Source organism: Centruroides sculpturatus, unplaced genomic scaffold (assembly GCF_000671375.1).
Source record: "Centruroides sculpturatus isolate CEXI.00-Female unplaced genomic scaffold, Cexi_2.0 scaffold1653, whole genome shotgun sequence".
In the NCBI taxonomy this organism is placed as follows: domain Eukaryota; kingdom Metazoa; phylum Arthropoda; class Arachnida; order Scorpiones; family Buthidae; genus Centruroides; species Centruroides sculpturatus.
This window is the reverse complement of record NW_019385894.1, coordinates 94615-122288: the sequence shown is the minus strand read 5'-3', so window position 1 is coordinate 122288 and position 27674 is coordinate 94615. Positions and strand designations below refer to the sequence as shown.

The following is a 27674-nucleotide window of genomic DNA, read 5'->3' as shown; positions in this document are numbered from 1 at the left end:
ACCATTGCATCTTTCTCAAACCTCTCTTCAGCGGCATCATATACAGGATAAGAGCTTTAATTTGATACCTGAACCGCATTTTTAGTCCCAACCGTTTACTCAAACTAAGTCTGACAAACTGAAATCCTCTTTCAATTAATATATAGTTGCTATATGATCTTTTACCTGCCCATACCAGCGAAAGATTACCCATAGCTACGTAGGCTGTACAAACCTCTCTCTCACTGAGTTACTATTCAACAAATATGACTCATTTTTAATAAATATAAATACATTAGCAAATCCGCTAATATATTTTTTAATTAAATTAATTGGCGGTATTTTTAGAATAAATCATATTGTATTGTCTGCCATTGTCTAGTGCTAGAGATAGGCCCTATTATTCTTATTATAACTTTCAGCATGCCCAAAAATTTTGGTCAGGATTTGCCCCTGGTTTTTCTACTTAGATCATACCAATATAATCACGATTATTAAAATTGTACAGTACTGTACATGACCTAAAAAAATCTTAAATATTAAAATTGTACTGAAATATACTAAAACATGAATTCATTTTAGGAATTAGACATGTAAACGATACAATAGTTTCTGCTATAATATATGTTGCCATTGCTGATTATCATTTATTTTTAATTTATAAAGGTTTACTTAAACTTTCTATAGATTACAGAGAAAAATACTTTTATTTAATTTCTTTTTATATCATGTTTATGCCTAATTTACTAAACGTACTATTAAGTTTTCATTATTAAATTTATAAACTGGAGTTATTATATAAAGAAACTAAAGATGGCACAGTAATGTCATAAAAATTGAAGTGATACGAACAGTAATTATAATTATTGATCTAAATTACGAGAAATGATACGGGATTTACGAGAAATTACGAGAAGTGGAGTGTCCGTTTTATATTTTATTTAACAAATCTATTTTTACTTTTCCGACTATTATATATAACAGAGGAAAAGTGTGGCGATCGGTCAAAAAATGTTCTCCCAAAATTTTTACATTTTTGGAATCGGGAACCCTGAAACGTCAGTGTACAGTACAGTACATATATATGATGACACGATTTTGTTCACCCACTTTGAAGCCTAATAACTCCCGTGTTTTTTGTCAAAAATTTCTGGAATTTTGCAGGGAGATTTTTGTATTAACAGCATTTTTTTTCACCTACTTTCGTCCGGTGGGCACTAAGAGGACCTCTTTTAGCAAGTTCATTATGGGTTCGGCCAGACCCACAATGGGGTGTCTGGGTGGTAAGTCTCACATATCTGGAGAAATCACCCCCTGAAGATTTTTCGACCCGTCCGGATTCGATCCTGGGTCTCCCAGAACAGTAGGCTGCCATCTTGACCGCTCGGGAATTCGGTCGTCTTAAGCAGCGTTGATGCTATTAACTTTCGGTGGCTAAAGATCAAAGGATAGGGAGGCAGATGGGGTCATGTGTCATATCTCGAGTGGAGTCAGACTTAATGAAGATTTTACTCGTTGCATTAGCATTTCATTGAAAAAATAAAATAAAACTCATCTATTCCCTGAAAATTAAGCGCTTTATCATTTTATAATAATCAAAAATTTAAAAGGTTCAAAAATAAATAAATAAAATCTCTTAACAAAAAGCGCCATACAAAATTTTAACTCTTGTCCGAAATGCTACGCAACTCGTTGATGGATTTTTGATTTTAATACGTCAATTTCAATAAACTTACTTTCCAGCAATGCTTATAGTAAATTTAAGGATTGTGTTTAAAAATATTAAAAAATTAGATATTTTAAAAAATGCCAAACTCTTCATCGTCTATTTTGAATAATATTTAATCTGTATAAACGGATGTGATAACATTATTTTAAATACAGTATGTTAGTTTCCTACAGTATTTCACTAAAACTTTCAAAAATTTCGACTAATGCTTCTGTTTGAAAAAATAATGCGTTTTTTGGATTCCATTATTCATATCGTTGTCTTGAAGTCACTAATCTTCGAATCTACTCTTTTGCTTTCGAAACACCGGAACTTAATTAAATCATGTGACAAACGAAACTGAATGTACTTCGCCACCTATTGAATCTTTACGAATTCGAAATAATTCGTTCACATAGTTGCGAAAATATTTTTATTATAACAAAATTTTTAACTTATATAAATAATATNTTGCGTGCAGCGTGCACATTGAGTTCGAACCACCATTCGCCTTTTTCTTTGCTTTTTCTCTCAAACGCTCCTTATGAGTTGCAGCAATGCAGTCCTGGGTTCGCGTGTCCACTCGCCTGTTCTTTTTTTTTTCCTGTTTAAAATATCATTCATCTCGGCAGTTACGTCCACACACAGCTAATTTAGATAATTTCGAACATCGCATTCTAAAATAACTATTGGGTTTCTGTAAATCAATTGATTTATATTCAAACCGTAATGCCCGTTTTAATGTAGCGCCATCTATTGGCAGGAAATTTAACGAACCGATAAAAATAAATATAATTTTTAGAAATTTTACACGGTACCAGAGTCGGTAGATTAACCGACTCTGACGGTACTAAAATCCTAAAACTTGTCTGGAGCGACTAGTGATTTTCAACGCCATCTGGTGAAGAAGTTTCACGCTAAAACTGCTTTAGCTCATCTTTGAGATTTTTTAAAATCAGCTGGATGTTTATCTTCAAATTTCTTGAATTTTGATTTTATAATTATTGTAGACATTAAATGATATTTTATTTTGAAATCAAAATTAATATTCCGAAACGAAATGATACGATAAATACTAGTAGGTGGCAGATAGTGCCGTAACCATAGTGACAGATATGTTATTGTTATTTCGTAATTTGTAAATATGTGTGTAAATATACCAAAATTTTACCAAAAATAATTGTTAATAAAAATAAATAATATGTTTTTAACCATTAAAATTAATGAATTATTTGGTATGTATATGTATACATTTATCCATATAATTTTTTTTCATAAATTTATAATATTTTAGTACACTTTTAACTTAATTATGTAATTGAGATGGTTTAATCTTTTCAAGTCCAAGAGAGAAAACAAAAAGGGAAAACAAATCTTTTTCAAAATTTTAAAACAAAATATCTTGCCAAGTATCAATGTAATAAATGGAATGAGTTCTATAGTTTTTTAGGATGTAGGGAAGGAGAAAACAGCAAGTAGGGTCTAGAAAATCAGTTAACAAGAAAAAGCTTAGCTGTTTTCCATTGTTTTGTTGCAATGAAATCATACCTACCCATATTTATTAGTGTATGATGTAGGAAGGTTTGCAAGTAGAAGTTACTTTTATTCTTTACTTTACCACTGGGTGCATAGGTAGACACTGAGCATCTTTAACTTCACTCTTTATTCAAGAATATCTTACACACTGATACACATTTCGGGCATATGTCCATTTTCTGTCACATGCCCAAAATGTGTATTGGTTTGCAAGATATTCCTGAATAAAGAGTGAAGTTAAATATGCTCAGTGTCTACCTATGCACCCAGTTGTGAAGTAAAGAATAATTAAAAAAAGACATGGTTTTGGAATAAGTCAAAAGTTACTTTTAGTTAATTTGTATATCTTGCATATATACAAATGAACTAAAAGTAACTTCTACCTTCCTATATAAAAAATTTTTGACTAATTTAAAGTGCATGTGTACTATGACTACTACTACTGGTGCTAATATATACTGTACATGTTTAATGTGTACACACACACACACACACACACAAAGTACTTAAATAACTCCTACCATTATGCATATACATATTAGTACTGGTGGTAGTAAACGTGCTTTAAAATTAGTAAAAAATTTTTTTTATACAACGCACTGTGTTTATACTAACTTTACTAAAGCTCTTTGTGTACTTTTATTACAAAATAAATTGTTTTTATTTTAAAGATTAAAAAATTAAATGAAAAAGACAGTTAATTTAAAAATTTAATCAAATATTTATTAAATAATGATTTTAAAAAATAATGTTACATAGAAATTAATATCATTAATTTTGTGAAAATAAATTGCAAACATTAATNTTTATTAACTTTTTTATATTGTTTTAATATATAATTTATTATATTATACATCATAAAATGATCTTTATGAATCATAACGTTCGTTATGAGGAACTTTATGAAGCTGTAAAAATTTAGTATTATTTCTTAGAAAATATTTTTCAAGTTATTTATCAGATTTTTTCTAGTGTTCTGTTGAACACAAACTAATCAGTGTTTTGTAACTAGCTTTTCATCTGTTCTGTGCATGGTTTTATTTTTGGACTCCTTAATTGTTTTTGAGGAGAATTAATAATAATAATAATAATATAATAAAACAATTGTTCATAAATAATTTTTGTGTACATAAGAAATATACAAGATCATTCACATGTTAAAATGAAAATATTATAATATATTTGACAATTTTATTTGAGTTTCATTTCAAGGGTTCTTAATTCCAACCCTGTCCACTTGTACCTGTTGCACCTGCCTAGTTATGGCACTGAACTTAATGTTTTTTGAATCTATCTTAAATGTTCTGTATTGAGTTCTGGAAATATGTGGTATTAACATATATATCAAAATTTTAATTATAAGTTTATGTGAAATTTAATATAAAGAAATGAAGTTTTAAACTTTCTTATATGAATTTTATTGCATTTTAATATGATTTTGTGTCAAAAATATTATTTATCAGTTTATCTCTATTTTTCATATTAACTGTTGGAATTAGAGTAGCCCTCTCCAAATTTCCAAAAAGATAGTCATTGCAACATATATCCACATATACAGTAATACAAGCATATTTCATTAATATGGTGAATTAGATTCCAGACCAATTGTCACTGTATTGCCTTAAAGTGAAACATTCTTTTTTTATTTGTCAGTACATATAAAGGCCTAAAAAAGCATTTATACTATCATTTATTAAGTGTACAATATCACTAAATCTAAAAACTTGTAAAAATCATAAATAAAAAACTTTGAAAACATTTTAAGACAAGGAAGTACCAAAAATAATAAACATGAATTGCAATTGAAAAGCACAATATTAGCAAAGTACATTAAAGTGAGGTTTGCCTATATCAAGAGTCATCAAACTATGGCCCACAAGGTCAGTTCATCTGGTCCACTGTTGCACTGTGCCACATAATAAGCTAAAATATAATTATTTATATGGAAATATCATAGATTGTAGATAAACTTACTATGTAGAAAAAGTTAAAATAATTGTAAGTAAAAATGCCAAAATTGGTCCATTCTGATTTTTGCATCTGATAGTAATATAATATTTAGGAAAATCGGTGAAATAAAAAATTCTGTGACTTTTTGCAAGTTGGATATCAGAGCTCTTTTTGTGTAAGTATCTGCAATGAAGTTTCTAAGAAAAGTTTGCTGCAGTGATCCTGTTTGTGTATTGGTAAATAAATATATTGGTTGTCTTTATTTTTTGTGTATTTAGTATACTGTATTGAACAAAATAGTTATGTGGCCCACACTCATCATTTTCTCAGTTATGTGGTCTGCTGTGAGAAAGTTTGGTGACCCCTGGCCTACATAAACAGTCCATATAAAATTTTTTAAAAATCTCTCTTATTCATCAGATTGAGATGTTGAGAATTTAGGCATGAATTGTCAATCACTGTTATAAATATAAAAACTTTTCCATTACTAAACACAATATTCTCCCAATAATTTTTGACATAAATGCCAAGATGTAAAAGCTTGGTACTATGTCAAGTAATGCCTTAATTATGTTTCTCATGTGGATGAATACAAAGCAGATATTTTGGCAGGAGATCTTGCCCTAAAACCATTGTTCTTAAGAGTTCTTGAAAAACTCAAATTCAATTATAATTTTTATTAATTTTATAAGACTACTAAAATTTTTTTTTTGTTTTGAGATACTGTAAAATGATTTTAGGCAGACCTAAAAAGGAGGGCAAGTTAACATCCAGCTCAGTTTGCCACAGACAAAAGACAATGCTGAAAAGCTGAACTCTCCAATTTGCATCGAAATTCCAAAGCTGATCATTTTGTCTTTATTAATAAAAAATAGATGAAACTGTCTTAGAATTGTTAGATTTGTGACTTTTTACAAATTGATGAATTTATTTTTTATTTTGATATCAGAAATTTCTCTCCATTAACAAATTATTTTTAAATTACATACTTATTTTAATAAGAATTTAAAAACTGTGAAATAGATCTAAAACAAAAACAAAATGCTTTGCTGGTTCATCTTTATATACAAATTACTCTATAGCAGTTTTCAACAACCAAGTTCTTCATCAGAAGATGTAGAAATGAATTAGTCTAGTAGCTGTCCCCAAAAGTGCTAGAGAGTAATTTTTAAATAAGAATGAACTCCAGCAAAGCAGTTTATTGTTTGTTATTTTTTTAAAGAACTTAGAGTTGTTTTCATATTAACCAAATAGATCTATTTATAAAAGATAAACTTGTCATTTCTATTTAAAAATTTTGTTGAAAAATATTCTAAAGTATTGTAAAATTCTATTGGAAAATATTCTTAAAATTGATTTAAGAAACTAAGATGTTTGAAATGAAAAAAATTAAATTATTTTTAATATTTCCTAAAAACAAATGAATGTATGGATTTACTCTAAATAAAAATTTAATACTTTACACATTATGTAATTACAATTAAATCTTTTTGGAATTATAAAATATTTGAAAACTATTTCAGTTCAGATTATAAAAATAGATAAAAAATATATATAATGTATAATTTAAAGAATAAGAATTATTAAAATTACATTAATATTTCTTTTGCAGATATATTTAAAATTTGTCAAATGAATTCTTTTAAAGTAGTTTCAATAATGAGATACTAAAATTGAATGAAATGTCACAAAAATTATCTGATAATGCTGAAGATAATCAATATTCACCTTTTAAAATGAAAAGAGAAGGAACATTTGTTGTCCCATCATTGAATAAAAACAGTGATACTTATAAAACATCAACTCGCTTATTAGTTGCTTCTAACCGAGCAAAATATTCTGCACAGATTGAAAAAATTAAAAAACCAGATGTGGAAATAGTAGTATATCAGTATGAAGGTAGTACTCTTGATCTCATAAAAGGTAAAATAAATTTTGATATATAAATGTATTTTTTTAAAAATATGTTTATCATTAATTTATACATGTTCTTAATGATAATCTTAATTATAATTGTTTTTTAAACTTTGTGACTGTGATAACATTTAATTAATAAAATAAATAAATAAGAATTATTCTTATACAGTAAAACTTGTCTAAAACAGAACTTGAATGAAATAGAAACCTGAACCATGTTCAGTATCACAGAATTCTTGCTAAATCTAGTTATACAGTGATGCTGAACTTGTTTCTAACCACTACTTGACTCCTCCCACTTCTAGAATTCTAACTAGTTCAGCTTGTTTTATCTATACTAACTTCTACTTGTGATATCATTGCTTTTGTCTTGTCATAGGATTTATAAGATGGCTACTTGTCATAGGATTTATAAGATGGATTAAATATAATTCAAGTTACTTAACATAGTCATAATTACAGAGATTGAAGTAAATGATTAATTATAGTATTAAAATATTTTGACAAGCCAGATCAAAGAATAACTTGGTCTCTGTATTACTGTAAGGCATTTAGAGTTTCAAATAGCAGTGTGAAATCTAGTTCTTGATACTCAAAATGGCTTATTTCAGCTCATAAGGATTGCACCCAAGATGTATTCAAATACCTAGCACAAGATCATTGGAAAAATTTTTTTTACAATTTATTCGATTGTAAGAATTTGTAATAGTTTTCAATTCTTGCAATTTAATATGCCCATCTTTAGTTGGAATAACTTTGGATTAAGCCTAGTAATAAAATTTTTTACATATGTAAAATTGATTTTACTATGAAAAAAATTGAAGGCCAATGACTGAATGATGTCAACCTTCACTCTGAGAACCAGGAAATGAATTCAGACAGATCAAAAACCCCAGGAATTTTTCAGAGATTTATATGTCAGACCCATCTCTTGTCATCTAGTTGCTATATTATAGACCTAGTTGAATCCATGATGGGCTTGATAAGAAAGTTCTCTTAGTTCCCACAGGATGGAAAGAGTAAAAAAAAAACTATTAAAAAACAAACATAACTATGTAATATTTATCTGATATAGTTTAAAGATTAAAAAAGTACTAAAATTGTTCAGAATAGAAACCTGCCAAAATGGAAAAAATAATTTCATTTGATTCTGGTTTATACTTATTTTACTGTATAATAAATTATTTGTGAAGTTAGATTACTTCATTTAATGTTTATAAATCTTTATTTATAAAGATGAAATTTCAACACTTCTTAAAGAAAATAAAGCTGAATGCATTGGATTTCTTTTTCATGGGACAGAGAAAGAATTATTTGTTGCTAATGGAAAGGTAAAAACAAATATGATATATTGAAATATATTTAAATTGATCTTAGTAATAATTTCTTTATAATTTTTGACTCAGCAAAATTTATTTCTAAACAAAGAAAAATTATCATTAGGCTATATTATTATCTTCTTAATAATAAGATTTTTATTTTGAGACTAAAGAAATCTTAACTTCTCATGTCAAAACATTTCAAAATTTTTCTTAGAACTATTTATTGGAACAAAAATATAAGCAAGCATAATATCCTAATTATTTCAAGTACATATGTTCATTTTTAGGAGTATAAATGTCAAATAAATAAATAAATAGTTTTGGCATAAGTACTTTAAATAAACTAAAATAAATACAACCAACCTGATAATTATTTCAAATATCAAATGAACAGCAGATTCCTCTACTGAGCTCTGTTTATTTATAATTATTAAATTTAACAACAGATGTTGAACAAACTGCTTTCCTTTGTCAAATTACTTAGTAATTATTTAGCCTTAGTTGCCCAATAAAGGAATCTGGCTGTTTGTTTGATAATCAACTACAAATAGTTCGTTACTTACTCTTGTTTTAACCGATTTGATTCCTATAGGTTTTCAATTAAACTTTTTAAAAATTTTATTGAAAGCATTTCATTTTTTCCTTCAATAAAATGGTTTTACAAAAGATTTTAAATGGTTTATTTATAGATGTTATTGTAATCACTACCATTATATGTGAATTAGTGATTTAATTTTAGTAGTAATTTCAATTAAATAGTATTTAGTATTTTCTCTAAAATGTTTTTTTTTTAGATATTTGTATTTCTTTATGCATTTACATTGCTTTACAATATTTTTATTAGAATCAATCTCATTCTCAAGTTGGAAGGATTTCTCAAATGGAATTCTCATATTGGAAGGAATCAATGAGATTGATATCTATCAGAATTTATTCTGTATTATGAAGACAATTTTTTGTATAATAGTATTGAAAAGTAAATTGAAATGTAAATGAAATGCAGTATGTTTATTAGAGATGATGTGTTTTCAATATCTCTGTAATGATTTATCTAAAATGTTGAGTAACAAACATGAATGATAATTGTTTTTATGGATAATAGAATGATTACCAATGAAATAGCAGAATATGAAGAATAACTTAGGAGGTAATCTGCTGATAACAGTGAGAAATTTAAGATAATATATAATATAATCCATTTTTAAGTGTAAATTTTAATTTAACATCTAGGAAATGAATTATATTTTATGTTGTTAATAATACATGTTATACATAGAATTACTCATCATTTTGATGGAATATATGACAGTTTTGAGTACATGAAAAGGGAAAGTGATATATCCACTTTTGAGTACATGAAAAGGGAAAGTGATAAGAACTGTGAGGAAATTTATTTAACATTCAAAAATCTTATTCCTACATATTTTAGACATTTCTCATTCATATTCCTTAGTAACACAATATTAGTCGTAACTTCTTTTTCTACTTTGTTCTCTCCACAATTGTTACTTCATAAAAGCATCTTCTTTCACAATTGTTACTTCATAAAAGCATCTTTAAATAGCATCTTCTGCTATTTAAAGCTTTTAATAGTTGTTTTTAGCAGTTTTTTATTATGCTTAATTGCTATTATGATATTTTTAGTTATACTCTTTAATTAGTTTTTTGTCTTCATAATACATTTTCTAGTGTCTAATTCTCTACACTCTTTTGATATTTAAAACATTTTTGTTTAATGTAATACTATTATTGAACATAAATCTTAGTGGTATTGGGTTTTTTTCCTCAAAAAAATTGCAACTAATATGAAGATTGGCTTTTTTCATCAAACTTAATCTGATTATCTTAGTTACACTATTGATTAATTTTTGAAATTTCTGCTATGTTCTAGGCTCAATATTGCTTGTAAATAGAAATTTGCTGTAAAATCTAAATGAATTACGAGTAGTTATTTTATTGTGACATTGTCACAATGCCAACCTGCAATTTTTAATCATATTTTTTAATTAATTTAATTTAAAATATATGCTCTCCACCTTCAAATTACCAGTGTTTTGCCTCTGTACATCATACTTTCCCTTTAACAATAGAGTTGTGCTGGTTATCTATCCAACACCTTTCAGGGAAAAATTTTTGAATTGAAATAACATGACTTCCAATTTGCATTGGAAGTTTGTATATAGTTAATCAGGGCCTCCTGCCCCTAAGGTTTCCATATCTTTCATCTATCTAACTCTGTTCTCATGATTAAGGAACAACAGTGGGAATTTATAGGTCTACAATTTTTTCAAATTGCAGCCCAATTACTTTTTTGGCTTTCTTTCCTCATTGTTTTAGTGCTATATGTGTATAATAGGTATTTTATAAACATAATATTTAAATTAAATTAAAATAACGTTTATATACAAAGAAAAACTGCTTCATATAGATTATCATTTACAATTTGTGAATTCCTTCACAAATCAAGTTAACTTATTTCACTGCTTTAGTTTTTACTTACAAATATAAAATATTCAATATCTATATACATGCCAATATTTAAAAACTATGTCTGATTGGTGTAAAATCAATGGAATAAATTATTACAAATAAGAGAATAAATTAATATATATGAGGTGATTAGATGGCACATGATTTATAATGATTAAAGTTGGATACTTCAAAATAAATTTCAGATTTAGAAAAGTGATATTAAAATATATAAATTATCCACTTGGCACAATAGATACAAATTATAATTACTAATTGGCAGTTAATGCAGTAAATTTTAATAATCATTATATTGTTATTACATTATAATTCAGTTTGAAAAGTTTATTGAAGTAAATTTTTAAATAACTATAAAGTATGTTTAATTATTTTTTTGTTAATAGGTATTATCTGTAAAATCTATAACAGAAGATGAAAGTATACAACTATTTTTTCATAGTATTATTAAAAAGCATCTAGATAAGGAAAGTTTAAATTATCATGTTGATATTCTTGGCTGTACATTAGCAAATGAAAAAATAGATGCTATTTCAGAAGAAATGAAAAAATTATTAGAGGTAAGGCTTTAATACTAATTTTATATTTTTTTATATATTTTTGAAAAGAATACCAAAATTTTTCAATATTATGTTTCACTAATAACTTCTAAAACAGCAGTCGCTAACTGGTGGTCTGTGGTCATTGATGGTCTGCTAGAAAATTTAGACCTTAATCAACTCAAGATTATGCAAAGTATTATAAAAGGAATATGAAATGACTGATTACTTCTTTTCACTTTATTTGAGGTTTATTATTTGAATTTAAAACCAAACATGAAATGGCTGTTATAAATCAATAAAGAATCAACAATAAATAATGTGAGTGCAATTGTTGTCCTTGATAGAAAAGTGCCAAGAATCCATAAACTTATTTTAAACAAGCACATCAAAACTTTACACTAATTTGTTATAATTAAAGAAGTGAATTACATATTAATGAAGTAAAATGGAATTTTTATGATCATTATTCTATAGATGTTTGTATCCTTTAAAAAAATTTACGATAGTGATCCATGGAATTCAAAATTATCTGAGTTTATTTTATTATGGAATTAATATAAAAATATAAACACTATTTATTGGAACAAAAATATAAGCAAGCATAANATAAATTAATATATATGAGGTGATTAGATGGCACATGATTTATAATGATTAAAGTTGGATACTTCAAAATAAATTTCAGATTTAGAAAAGTGATATTAAAATATATAAATTATCCACTTGGCACAATAGATACAAATTATAATTACTAATTGGCAGTTAATGCAGTAAATTTTAATAATCATTATATTGTTATTACATTATAATTCAGTTTGAAAAGTTTATTGAAGTAAATTTTTAAATAACTATAAAGTATGTTTAATTATTTTTTTGTTAATAGGTATTATCTGTAAAATCTATAACAGAAGATGAAAGTATACAACTATTTTTTCATAGTATTATTAAAAAGCATCTAGATAAGGAAAGTTTAAATTATCATGTTGATATTCTTGGCTGTACATTAGCAAATGAAAAAATAGATGCTATTTCAGAAGAAATGAAAAAATTATTAGAGGTAAGGCTTTAATACTAATTTTATATTTTTTTATATATTTTTGAAAAGAATACCAAAATTTTTCAATATTATGTTTCACTAATAACTTCTAAAACAGCAGTCGCTAACTGGTGGTCTGTGGTCATTGATGGTCTGCTAGAAAATTTAGACCTTAATCAACTCAAGATTATGCAAAGTATTATAAAAGGAATATGAAATGACTGATTACTTCTTTTCACTTTATTTGAGGTTTATTATTTGAATTTAAAACCAAACATGAAATGGCTGTTATAAATCAATAAAGAATCAACAATAAATAATGTGAGTGCAATTGTTGTCCTTGATAGAAAAGTGCCAAGAATCCATAAACTTATTTTAAACAAGCACATCAAAACTTTACACTAATTTGTTATAATTAAAGAAGTGAATTACATATTAATGAAGTAAAATGGAATTTTTATGATCATTATTCTATAGATGTTTGTATCCTTTAAAAAAATTTACGATAGTGATCCATGGAATTCAAAATTATCTGAGTTTATTTTATTATGGAATTAATATAAAAATATAAACATTGAACATATAAATTTTAGATAAACAATTTTGAATGTAAATCCTTGCAATGTAGATTTATCTGTTGAAAATTTTAAGTGTTTTATGCAGGAAAGGAATTTTAATGAGATAAGTTACAATTTAATTTAAACAGATACAGTGAATTATGTTTCAAACTAATTTTTAATGTGAAAAATATAAGATATATTTAATCAAACACATTTTTATACTATAATCCTGTATAATTTTATATTTCTGATGGTCTGATATATGGCATATAGATGATATTATCTCAAAGAATAGAAAAATTTGAGATTAGTTATTTAAATCTTATATTTACTCACATTAAAAATCAGTTTGAATATAGAAGTTTCCTTTTAAAATATTTATTTATGTAAGACACTATTATAATATGCAAATAATCAAATATACTAAAAATAGAATAGTAGAATAATAATAGAAATCAAAATCTTAAAAAATTGCAAATAGTTAAATCAATTTTTAGATCAGTTTCTAACATGAAAATTATCCTACAGATTTTAAAGGAATTGAACGAATTAAAAGCTATATTAACTAAAACTAAGGAAATTTAGACACATACTTAAATAAATATATTAAAATACAGGTTGATTCAAAAAGGACTTCACAAACTTGAAAGCATATAGGATTTTAATCAGAAGATTTACAGAATTGATGTTGGTTTTAATTTTTAGCAAAACACATAAAGTTTTTACCTCAGACACTCATTTTGGTTAATGTGAATGCTATTAGTGATTGAACAGACATCTCACTTGAATTCAATTTCTTGCTAAACTCAAAGCAGTAAACTCAAAGTGTCTGTTGTCACTTCAGTAATTTTAATGATGATGGAGATTTGAGTTTTGAGCTCAATGAAATTTGCAGGAAAAAATTGAGTAAATACTAGATCTTATTGAAACCCCAAAAGAAAATATTGAGAGGTATCAAATCATTGGAATGAAGTGGTCATGAAATAGCTCTGCTTAATCAGTTCACCAACCTGGAAAATATTTATTGAGGAAATCCTAGACATCTATATGATACTGAGAGTGATGCATCATCTTGTTGAAAATGTATGTCTTTCTGTATTACAGTCATTTAACTGTGAAATGAGAAAATTTTTTAGCATATTCAGATACACAATACTGTTGATGGTTCCTCATGGAAAAAGAAGAAGCCATACACTTTGTCTTTGCTAAGAGTACAAAATATATTCATATTCATATATTTGGACTGTCATAAACATATTCCACAATTGTTTGTGTATTTTTGAAGCCCTAAATTCTGCAGTTGTAAGAGTTCACTTTACCACTAAGATGAAATGTCAGCTCATCACTGAAGATAATGTTGTCCAGAAATGTTTCATCTGTGTTAATTTGATGCAACATTTGTACACAATATGGACAAATTTGATGTGTTTTGCTATAAATTAATACCTGAACTGATTTTGTAAGGTTTTTGCTTTCAAAGTTGTAAAGTTCTTTTTGAATCCTATGTATTGAATTTAGTGTAAATTATTTCATTTAATGAATTTAAATGACTGATTTTTTAAAAGTTCTATAAAAAAATAAGTAAGATTAAAACTTCTTTTTAATAACAAATGTTTTTAACATATTTGTTTGGAATACAGGTAACCCCCGTATAATATGGTAGTTACGTTCCAAAAAAATGCCGTGTTATGCGAATCCGTGTTATACGAAACAAAGAACTAATACGAAAAGGAGGGTTAGGTTCCAAAAATTAAAAAACATGCTAGTATATTTTCATAATTAAGATAAATATCTTCATTAAAATTTTTTTAAGTGATACATATTAATATAAATTAAACAATGTTTTCTTCGTCATCACTAAAAACACTATTAATTAACCGAGAGCGTTTTCTTTTTGGCAAGTTATCCTTATCCTCTGAGCATTTTTCTGCATTATCTTCAGATCCATGCTTTACCTTTTGCAAAATGTATGTAATTTTAGATTGCTTGCTTCTAGTTAAAAGGTCTTTATAAATTTCCTTATATGGTGCTAAGCACTTATGAAGAATAAAGCAAGTATGGAATAAGGGAAAAACATTCGGCAACATCAGAAGCAGAAGCGTCGCGATCTGGCAACATTGAAACAAGTTTCGAGAAGGACCACGTGTATCGACAGAAGGCGAGAAGAGAAAATTTACATACTTAAGTACTAATAGTTCACGAAAATAATAATTTTCGTGAACTATTATTAGTTAAGTATGTAAAAATTTATTACATTTCCTGTTGTACGAGGGTTTTACCCAATTCTCGAACCGTGTCAGAGTGAATCCGTGCTATAAAAGTACCATGTTATACGGGGGATGGTACCAATTCTCGAACCGTGTTAGAGCGAATCCGTGCTATAGAAGTGCTGTGTTATACGGGGGTTACCTGTATTTATATTTAATCATCATTGAAAGCTATATCTGTTGGTAAAGTCAAATATTAGGGCTTATTATAAAGATTCCTAACATTTATTTATTGTATTATAATAGTTTGAATTTTTAAAATAAATGTTTATTATTTTTATTATCTGGAAATTAAAAATTATTGTTTTAATTATGTAGTGTCCTGTTTTAATATCAAGAGATCTCCATGGAAGTGATACAAGTGTTTCTTTATTAAAAGATAATGAAATTAAAGATGTGTAAGAAAATTTAAAAATTTAAAACATTTTATGTATTAAATATTATTTTAATCATGCCTCAATAGGTTATAAATACAGAGTTTTTGTATTGATAATTGAAACACAATTTATATAACATTGTCTATTTATACAGTTCAAACATTTTTGATATGTTAGTCATATTATCATCAGGAACAAATTCAAATTAGAACAATATATGTAAAAGAATACTTTTCAAATTATTTATAAAAAATTGTTTAAAAATAATTTGAAAAGTAAATATTCTGTTCTAATTTGAATTTATTTCTGATGATGATATGACTAACATTTCAAAAATGTTTGAACTTTATAAATATAATTGTTATATAAATTATGTTTTGTTTGTGTACTAACACTAAACAAACTGAATTTAGTGTATGCTACAAGAATTCTTGAATGAATTTCTATTATAGTCAAATATAAATAATGTAATAAAAACCAAAAGACCTCTGTTTATTTTAATATTTTTAGCATGCATTTTAAACAATTTTAGACAACTATAAAATAGAAATTTCTGTAGAGCATCATTAACTATGAAAAAAATTCATAAAAAACACTTAAAATATTATATATAGTATTCACATAAATATAAATACCACATATAGTGCATGATTGGTTAACGAACATAATCTGTTCCAAGACCATGCTTGCTATCCAAATTGTTTGTTAACTGATTATTGATTTACCATATATATTTGTGGGAATTTGATTAATTCATTCTGGAGACCCCACAAAATAAATAAAAAATTATATACTTCCTTATTATGTTTATTTACATGTAATAACAAACTAAAAGCAGTCTCTCCATTTTTTTTAATGGATGGCACATCTTTGTTTCTCAGATGCGATTTTTGTTACTCCTTTATCTGCTTGAGTCTTTTTGATTATATTTTTCTTAGCTAAGATTATATCTACTGTAGACCTGTTGAAGTCATCTGCCTACAATATCAGATATCTTCTGCCCACTCTCTACCTTGGCTATTATCTCTTGCTTAGTTTCTATAGTGAACACAGTTCTTGACACTCCACTCTTTTTAAGTCCCATAATATTATTAATTTTTAAATAAAAAGTTCAGAAAAGCACTTACAAAAATTCAGAGAATAGAAATTAACTAGTGCAAAAACTGTTATGTATACAACTGTGAAAGTCTCATTCTATAATCATATATATGCCATCAAAATTTAGTTTTACAAATCTTAAACGCAGCATCGCTTCTTGTGTTTGTTCTATCAGTTGTTCATTATTTGAACATGTGTTTGTTGTCTGAACATAAAAATCTTTCGTGAAAGTGTTCATTGACCAATTTGTTCACAGTCCAAACTGTTCGTTAACTGATCACCCACTGTAAATTAAAAATAAAAATAAAGATTTTTAAATACTTAATCATACACAATAAAATAATTTGTAGTTAATAGTTTCTCTCATAAAAATAACTTTAAAACATTAATTTAATAATTATAATTAAACTAATATAGTTTTCATTTAAATTTTATGTTTTTTTATAAATTTGTTTTATTTAAAGTTATTTGATTTTTGTTTTATTTCATCAATTTATTAGTATGACTATTATTTATAGATCTATTGGTGAAATATATTTTGATATAATTAAGTTAAAAGATATGTTGATAAATTCATCACAGAATTTGACTGGTTATGAAAAAATTCGAACAGTTGGAAAAGGTTAGATATTTTAAATAATTAGTTTAAAAACAAATAAACCGTTTAATGTTCATTAGTCATTGATTATCAACTTTACTTATATACAGATATTATAAATTTATTATAGGTGCTTTTGGAACAGCTGTACTATATAAAAAGAAGGATGATGACTCTTTAGTTATTTTGAAAGAAATTAACATGCATGATCTCACAGCAGCAGAAAGACAGTTGGCAATAAATGAGGTAATATAATATGAATATGTTATGAGATACTGATTATATAGTTCTATTTTCTGTTGTTTTAATTTTAATATTTGACATTTAAAAACAAATGAAAATAAATGGTTTTTTACTAAAATTACAAGCATTTTCTTTTGTTAAATATATATCTAGGTCAGCCATGTTCAAATTTCCAAAAAGGATGATATTGCATGTGTCAATAGGCATGTTGATTATGATTGTATATAGCTCCAAAAATAAAAATATTTTCATATGGGACTGTATGTATAGAGCTCCTTATGAAAATTTATTTCTAATTTTTCTTCTTTGTCAGGTTGAAGTAATTGGGATTTGGATGTTAATTGTCATATTACTTGTAAATAGTTGATATATCAAAATTTTGAGTTGTCTAGTGTCTGATGAGACTTGAAAGTTTTTGCAACATGAATTGTCAGCATCTTCAGTGTCTCACTTTTAAATTGTTTAAGTTGCTAGTCTCTTAAATTGTAATTTTGGTTATATTTTCAAAATGAGGTAATTAATTTGTGAGGGTTCTGGATCCTCACAAAACTGTTAACAATTTTATCTTTAATCTTTTCATGAGCAAAGTAAAGTTAATCTTATTGAAAGTCAATATTAATGTAAGCTTTAGACCTAGCATTGAATATTATCATTGGAAATTCTACTGGTTCATTAAAATTTATTTATTTTTTCTTACAACAAGTTAATGTCTCTTGGACAATAAATGCCTCCCACATGGAACAGTAAAATATAAAAAGCAAAGACTTATCAAAATAAATATTTTCAAAAAATAAAGTAAACTTTCTTCATTACTGTGGGATGCTCAATGGACCTTTTAAGTAGAGGTGTGTTTGGCCTCATCTGTACAATAAACAATAAACTTTAAATCCATCAAACTCAAATAAAAATTTTTTGTCAAATTCATATTTCCGATAAATATATATACAAGGTGTGATAATTAAATTCTAGGACTGGGGTAATAAAAGGACACAAAGAACATGTAATGAAAAACCCTTTTAATATGTTTCAAAGTAATCCCCCCTGGAGGGCAATGCACTTCTCACAACGCTTGTACAAGTTCTTGAAACACTTGGCAAAGTCACCTTCGTTGACAGCTCTCAATTCCTTGGTCACATTGCTCTGTATGTCCTCCAGGTCGTTGAATCTTCATCCCTTCAATGTGATTTTGATTTTCGGAAACAAAAAATAGTCACAAGGTGACAAATCTGGTGAGTATGGAGGGTGGTTCAACTCCACAATTCCACGTTTTGGCCAAAAACTCCTTGACAACAGTCGCAGTGTGCGGGCGGGCATTGTTGTGCGGCAGTACCCAGCTTCCTCTCACTGCAAACTGAGGTCTAATCCGACGAGTTGTCTCCAGATTGATACCAGTTGTCTCTGCTATTATCCGAATAGACATTTGACGGTCATATCGCAGCAAGTCTCTGATTTTTTTTATATCTTGTGGTGTTGGAACTGATTGAGGTCATCCAGGGCAAGCATCATCCTCAAGGTCTTCCTGACCATCCCTGAAACGCGCAAACCACTTGAAAATATGAGAGCAGGATGGAGCATCATTCCCATAAACTTGCTTGATGAAGGCATACGTCTCTGTTGCACTTTTACCCAACTTGTAACAAAACTTAATGTTTGCTTTTTGTTCCATGACAAAAACGTGACAGCACTTTCTCACAGCAATATGTGAATGGAGTACAGAAAGAATGAGTTACAAGAGACAAACAAATCTTTGCAGACAAGTAGCCAGATGGTTGAACTGTTATGACAAGCTTAGACAAGTTTCTGCACGCTGACACTGCAGCGCTACACGACCAGTCCTGGAATTAAATTGTCATACCTTGTATTATACTTTTAAGACAAACAAAGTAGATATAAAATTTTTATATATTCTTCATTTATCTATCATTTAAACTTTACTTAATATATCATAATATAACATATTCTCTAATACAGCAATTGCTAACCAGTGATCTGTGAGAACATTTTGGTGGTCTGCACAGAAATTTGGATATTGATCAACTGAAGGTAACATGAAAGTATTATGAAAGAAATGCAAAATGCTTGATGCTTTTTCTCACTCATTGAGGTTTATTATTTGCATTTTAAACCAAACACAAAATGACTGTTATCAATAAATAATAATGTCAATAAATCAATAAAGAATCAACAATAAATAATGTTGTGAGTGTAATTGTTGTCCTTCATAGAAAAGAGCTAAGAATCCATAAACTTATTTCAAACAAACACCAACAAATTTTACACTAATTTGTTATAATTAAAGAAGTGAATTTCATATTAATGAAGTAAAATGGAACTTTTATGATCATTATTCTATAGATGTTTGTATCATTTTAAAAAATTCCTTATTCCTGATTGATCCTGTCTGTGAGATTCAAAATTGTGTGTAGTCTGTGAGGTCAGAAAGGTTGGAAACTGCTGCTCTAATAATTATATCAATTTATTCTGATTGTATTCAATTTACTAATTAATGTACTACTATTAAAGAATGAATGGAAGTTGCTTACAATACAACTAGAAATTGTGTAATAAGATTCAATAAAATTCAAAATTATCATTTACTAGATTGTAAAATTCAAAATTATCATTTACTAGATTGTGTATTTTAATAAAAATTTGGGCTTCTTTGCATAATTATTTTGTTATGTTGTTTTATTTATTATTCTATTTTATATTTATGTTTAATTTTTGAAATTATGCTTTCTGTTTCAGTTTTAATTCTGAATTTCTGAAGACATTTTTAATCAGTAAAAGTTAAAGTACTTCAATTTTTTTATTTATGTTAATATACCTTGTTGAATTATGATATATATTATTACTTCTGATAACAACAGAAAATATAAGAATAAAATTATTTTATTTGATCGAAAATGTCTTTAATTGAAAATTTTATTTTAGTTTTTAATATTAACTTTACTTTGAAATGAGATTGCTATTTTAAGTAAATAAAATTTAAAATTAAATATGAGAAACTAATTTTAATCTTTCTTTACATAAAAATGAATCTGAATTATGATTTTATTCATATTTCTTTTTAGATAAATGTGTTATCTATGTTAGATCATCCTAATATTGTATGTTATTATGACAATTTTGAACAAGATGGCATCTTAATGATTGAACTAGAATATGCTGATGGAGGGTATGTTTAAATATAATAATTGTGAAATTATGTAATACAATAAAGCATTTTTTAAAATATGTATTTACTGATATTACAAAATTAAAGTTTCATATTTATTTTTATTTTTAAAAAAATCTTATTTTGTGAAGACCAGTTAAATTTCATATATATTAATACAAACCATTTGAAAACCATTTGAAGATACCATTTGAAAAATCATTTGAAAATACACAGAAAATTGATTTGCAATTGGTTCTTTTATTTCAAAGATTTTATATTTATAATACAGTAGAGCCTCGATTATCCGACCCCCGATTAATCGACACCTTGGTTAACCGACCGTCCTAGTCGGCAAATTTCAAATGTCCGCTAGTGATGTGGCGCTACAACGTTTGCCTATGTCTTGGCTACTTTAATATTATTTTTACTTGTTTTAGCTGGCAACACTCATTGGACCATGAAATGGAGCCAGTATTTAAAGGAGGCTTAATTTTCTAATTTTTAACATTACAATAGCGACGATTATTATTTTAAAAAATTTTTGTTAGGCTTAACATCGATGAAAATTCAACGCAAAGTGGGTTAATAGCGGTATACTAATATACTAATTACATGGGATATAATAATATACTACATTAATAATGGATTTTTTCATACTTTTCGGTTATCCGACTTTTCAATTATCCGACCAACCCCAGTCTCCAATTGGGTCGGAAAATCGAGGCTCTACTGTACATTCACTGACAAAAAAAATTATGCACTCCAATAAAATTGTCCAATTACTGCAAAATTTGACATACAGCTATGACTCAGACAACTTTGTAAATTATTGCAGTCATAGTCTGATTGCACACCAGGTAATTGTTGGATTGGTTATTTTTTGTACTTGTGAAAACCTAATGACCAGGCATCCAAACATGGTTTACCTAAAGATGGTTGTGAGATTCAAGAATGTTTTTGTTTCAGGGTCAGTCAAATGAGCAGAATGTGACTGGAGTCCAGTCTGGACCGGTTATAACCACCCAACTTCTATTTTATTGTAATAGATTAATGAGAATTACTCAATTAAAGATCTAAACACCTCCAAAGATCCTAACAGTAATGTTACTAAAGTGCCTTCAAATCACTACACATTATTTTCAAGGTTTTCAAATGACAGACATATCATCATGACACACTCAAAAACTGTTTGATATTGGCTTTAGGTTATAGGAAAATCAGAATGGTCTTAGCATATTATAATTGTGTTAATAATATAAATGTGATACTTGGTTGATATTGATGTGTTATGACAGACCAAAGTCAAGCATTATTATTACATGTTTACTTTCAAATCTAGCTGTTCTAAGGATTGATTTATAAAACTCTAAAGATATTTAACCTAAATTAACAAAAAAATAGAATATCATATTTAGTAAATGGAATGTGTGAATATTTAGATATTTACTGTATTTAATTGAGTTTGGAAAACACACAAATTAATTTAACTGTATTTAATTATTTAAATATTATATAAATAAATTATTGAATTTTATGTATTATTTAAATTTCACTGTACCTAAATAATATTGGGTTGTTTGGAAAGTAATTTTGTTTTTTCCAGTGGAAAAAAACGCAATATTTTTATAATAAATAAATATTTTGTTGAATTATTTATCAACCATTTTGTTGAAATATTTGTTGTCATCGTTTCTGGTAATAGCACGATTTCACATTCATAAAAGTTTTGATCGTTGCTTACAAAAAACTGATCCAAGTGATTTTTGACATTGTCATTTCAAGTAAATGTCTTACAGTTAAAAAAAATTTGTATAGACCGGAACAAGTAATAATCTGAGTGTGCTCAGTCTGGCGAATATAGTCAGTGTGATAGCAGGTCCCATCTAACAAGTAAGTTATAACAGTTTCTGACAAGTTACCAAACTTGTCTGAAATTTGACATTATTGTGGTAAAACACTACAGCTGTTTTTTTTATCAATTCCAGCCGGCTTTTTCTGCTTGATGATATTACGCAATTTGTTTACTCAAATGCAGTACACTTTCGAATCAATTGTTAAATTGTCTGGTAAAAGCTCCAAAAAAAAAATTTCCTTAATATCCCACCAAATAGAGCATTTCTCTTTAAGAACTCGTGGAATTCATATATCGAGCTTTGAAACGAAACCAATTTGTTTCAAGTAATCATAAACAGTTCAATTTGACAAATTTAATCTCTTAGTGATTTCACGTGTTGTTATTTGGCAGTTTGCTTCAATCGGTACCTTTTATTTTGTTTTCATTGGCTTCAATTGGCCATCCAATTGAAGCCAATGAAAACAATACTGAAATGCGAGAACAAAATTTTGTAAACCAGTTTTGGCACTGTCGTTCTGTCAACAGATCTCTACCATACATATCACATGATTTTTTCTCGCTTGAATGGTATTTTTATTTTTTTGGTAATAAAAAAGCAAAATATGTCGAAAATGCTGCTTTCGATCTTCCATATTTGATGAGACACAAAAATTGAACAGTTGCACAAAATCAAACAAAATTTTTTACAAATAAGCCTTAAAATGCTAGCTGTCAAAATATATAATGATAATACGGTTTATAATGAAAATGGCAGAAAAAATACGACTAATTCGTAAGTGGTAAAAAAAACGATATTACTTTCCGAACAACCCAATAGATATAANAAAAAACTGATCCAAGTGATTTTTGACATTGTCATTTCAAGTAAATGTCTTACAGTTAAAAAAAATTTGTATAGACCGGAACAAGTAATAATCTGAGTGTGCTCAGTCTGGCGAATATAGTCAGTGTGATAGCAGGTCCCATCTAACAAGTAAGTTATAACAGTTTCTGACAAGTTACCAAACTTGTCTGAAATTTGACATTATTGTGGTAAAACACTACAGCTGTTTTTTTTATCAATTCCAGCCGGCTTTTTCTGCTTGATGATATTACGCAATTTGTTTACTCAAATGCAGTACACTTTCGAATCAATTGTTAAATTGTCTGGTAAAAGCTCCAAAAAAAAAATTTCCTTAATATCCCACCAAATAGAGCATTTCTCTTTAAGAACTCGTGGAATTCATATATCGAGCTTTGAAACGAAACCAATTTGTTTCAAGTAATCATAAACAGTTCAATTTGACAAATTTAATCTCTTAGTGATTTCACGTGTTGTTATTTGGCAGTTTGCTTCAATCGGTACCTTTTATTTTGTTTTCATTGGCTTCAATTGGCCATCCAATTGAAGCCAATGAAAACAATACTGAAATGCGAGAACAAAATTTTGTAAACCAGTTTTGGCACTGTCGTTCTGTCAACAGATCTCTACCATACATATCACATGATTTTTTCTCGCTTGAATGGTATTTTTATTTTTTTGGTAATAAAAAAGCAAAATATGTCGAAAATGCTGCTTTCGATCTTCCATATTTGATGAGACACAAAAATTGAACAGTTGCACAAAATCAAACAAAATTTTTTACAAATAAGCCTTAAAATGCTAGCTGTCAAAATATATAATGATAATACGGTTTATAATGAAAATGGCAGAAAAAATACGACTAATTCGTAAGTGGTAAAAAAAACGATATTACTTTCCGAACAACCCAATAGATATAAATATTATATGTAGATATAAATTATTAACCTTATATTATATTTTTTAGAACACTTGCTCAATATTTAGGACAGTTAAAAAGGCCTTTGGGAGAACATGAAATTTTAATATTGTTTCAACAGATTGTTTCAGCCATTTGCCATATGCATGAACATAATATTTTACATAGGTATGATGTATATAAAAGAAAATAATATTTCCAAATAGAATTAATAATATATTATTGGAAACTGAAGTTTTCTGTCTTATGAAATCCTTTTAATTATACATATATTTAACAGATAAGTAATAATATATACATTTTTATAAATTTGAAATATCATATATCTTTTCCTATAACAACCTATAAATTTGAAATATCATATGTCTTTTCCTATAAAATACCATGGAATGTTTTTCAGTCATTATATTTATTTTATTAAAAATGTTAAGTATGCCAAGCATATTTTTGAGTTTTAGATTAAACTGACTAACATCTTCAAGAAAAACTGTATGTAAAAATTGTGACTTGAAATAGACATCATTATCAGTACAATTATTATTAATTGCAGATTTTAATTTAGAAAACTCTTCTTTTCCTGATTCTTCTAACTTGTTTAATCACTTAAATTATAAACAAGTGGTAACATCATCTGTTAATAATTAAATTATCATAATCTGTTGATAATTAAATAATTCACTAACCAGTGTATAACTAAATATAGTTTAGAAATCATTAAAGTAGGCTGTTAATACAAAAATTTTCAGCACATATCCAAATAAAATCATAATGTGAAAGAAATAACATATACAAACAATATATCATTTTTTATAAATTATTTTTAACTATGATTTTATTTGTAGTCAACAATTAAAATTTTATTTCAAAATTTACATTTATTTGCATTTTTTCTTTTGTTATGATATAAGTATTTTGAAAGAAATTTAATGAAAATTGTTGTTCTTTATTTTGACATATTTCTGATTTCTTTAGATAATCAATAAGAAGATGGATTAAAAAGTTTAGCTTTTATGAAAAAAAATAAATGTTTACAATGCTACTTCTTTCCAAGGTGTTCAGTTTGATAAAAATTTGATGCTAGAAATAGGTTCAGAAATTTTTAAATTTTATTTTNACATATTATCGTAATAATGACTTGGTAGTAAAGATTCTAATCATTTAGTTTTCTGAAATCATTTCAGAAAATTGTCATAAGTTATATAAACTTGCAACATTGTTTTTGCACTCCTGGCAGAAAATATAACTACTATGTCTGGTGGTATTTGTCTGTAATGGCATAGTACAAAAATTCAATATTAATCTGATTTGAGTTGTTCAATCTTTAAACATCCATAAATGAAGTAATTAAAATTATTATAATCTAGTTATTATATATGCCTTATCTCTACTAATGTAGCATCAGAAAGATTTCTTCTAAAACTTGCATCATTGTATCAACAAGAAGTTATTTCAAAAAAATAAAAGCTATAAACTTATTTTGTTATCAAGTGTTAACAGAGAATTTTGGAACTGATCTTTAAACAAAACATTTTGTTATTATACACTATTAAATTGTAATTATTGGTAAATCATTAAAATTGAAGAGAAAGATCAGTCAAGTATTGTTTTTAGTCACACTATTATATGAAGAAGAATCAAAAAGTTAGTTGCACTTACACAAAAAATAAAAGTACATACATGAAGTGAACACATGGGGCAAATTCTAATATTTGATGAGACTATGTCTCGCCTCTAAAATTGCACTGCTGTCAAAGCTGCACATCTTTCATATCTTAGAGATATGAATGTACAGTACATGTTAGGAGTTGCAATTTGGCACAGAGTATTTGGTGCCTAAATCATGCACACATACAATAAACCAGACTTGTAGGTAGTCAGGGGACCGAGAACTGGGTCAAAATAAAATACAAAATGCTGAGACTGTTTCTACAAACAGGCATGAGTGTGAGATTTATGCATGCATTACTTGCACTCTCCGAGACAGTCTCATCCCAAGAATGGCTTCATCATTTTACTTGTTTGAGTATAAAATGTGAGAGCTACTTTTCAACATAATCACCAAATTTAAACACTTAGCACAGTGTGGTATGAGTTTTGCTATTCCTTTTTTGAAAATTATTGCCCAATGTATGATAATGTGTAAACTTGGGTTAGTGCAAATTATTTAATTAGTAAAAACCTGATTTAATTTTATAATTTTTGTTTTGTCAAAAACCCATAAAGAAGAAAAGTTCCATGTCATAGATACAATTAAGGAACTTTATAAACTTTTCCCACAGATAGTACTTCCTCCATGAATAACACAGCTACTGAATAACTACTCATCGACAGAAATAGAGACAAAATCGCGATTGAAGTAATCAGCAACTTCACCAAAAATGGGCATTAGAATGGCCGGGGAGGACCCTGAATAAAAGGAAAGAAACAGATGATGACCAAGAGTTCGTCTGTCAAAGTTTGTGTGTGCTTATCCCCGCCATGCTTCACCACAGATCTTCTTGACCTCCAGCTGTTGACTGGACCTTAGCCACTCTGAACTAATGAACACTCGAATGAAACCCATTGTGAATATTACTATTATGATCTGTTGGATTCAAGACACACAATAACAAGTGGGATTTTCCCACTTGTTATTGTGTGTCTTGAATCCAACAGATCATAATAGTAATATTCACAATGGGTTTCATTCGAGTGTTCATTAGTTCAGAGTGGCTAAGGTCCAGTCAACAGCTGGAGGTCAAGAAGATCTGTGGTGAAGCATGGCGGGGATAAGCACACACAAACTTTGACAGACGAACTCTTGGTCATCATCTGTTTCTTTCCTTTTATTCAGGGTCCTCCCCGGCCATTCTAATGCCCATTTTTGGTGAAGTTGCTGATTACTTCAATCGCGATTTTGTCTCTATTTCTGTCGATGAGTAGTTATTCAGTAGCTGTGTTATTCATGGAGGAAGTACTATCTGTGGGAAAAGTTTATAAAGTTCCTTAATTGTATCTATGACATGGAACTTTTCTTCTTTATGGGTTTTTGACAAAACAAAAATTATAAAATTAAATCAGGTTTTTACTAATTAAATAATTTGCACTAACCCAAGTTTACACATTATCATACATTGGGCAATAATTTTCAAAAAAGGAATAGCAAAACTCATACCACACTGTGCTAAGTGTTTAAATTTGGTGATTATGTTGAAAAGTAGCTCTCACATTTTATACTCAAACAAGTAAAATGATGAAGCCATTCTTGGGATGAGACTGTCTCGGAGAGTGCAAGTAATG

General features: G+C 27.5%; 1 protein-coding gene across 1 annotated transcript in view; it reads left to right on the top strand.

Moving 5' to 3' along the window:
* The first annotated feature begins 2613 nt into the window (after positions 1-2613).
* Positions 2614-27674, top strand: part of LOC111612447 — a 103273-nt gene continuing 78212 nt past the window's right edge. The window contains exons 1-10 of the mRNA XM_023353662.1: positions 2614-2922; positions 6786-7096; positions 8327-8421; positions 11286-11459; positions 12325-12498; positions 15623-15702; positions 17298-17401; positions 17508-17623; positions 20695-20798; positions 24444-24563. Of these exons, the coding sequence (XP_023209430.1) occupies positions 6856-7096; positions 8327-8421; positions 11286-11459; positions 12325-12498; positions 15623-15702; positions 17298-17401; positions 17508-17623; positions 20695-20798; positions 24444-24563 (1208 nt within the window). The 5' untranslated portion in view covers positions 2614-2922; positions 6786-6855. The remainder of the gene's footprint in view (positions 2923-6785; positions 7097-8326; positions 8422-11285; positions 11460-12324; positions 12499-15622; positions 15703-17297; positions 17402-17507; positions 17624-20694; positions 20799-24443; positions 24564-27674) is intronic.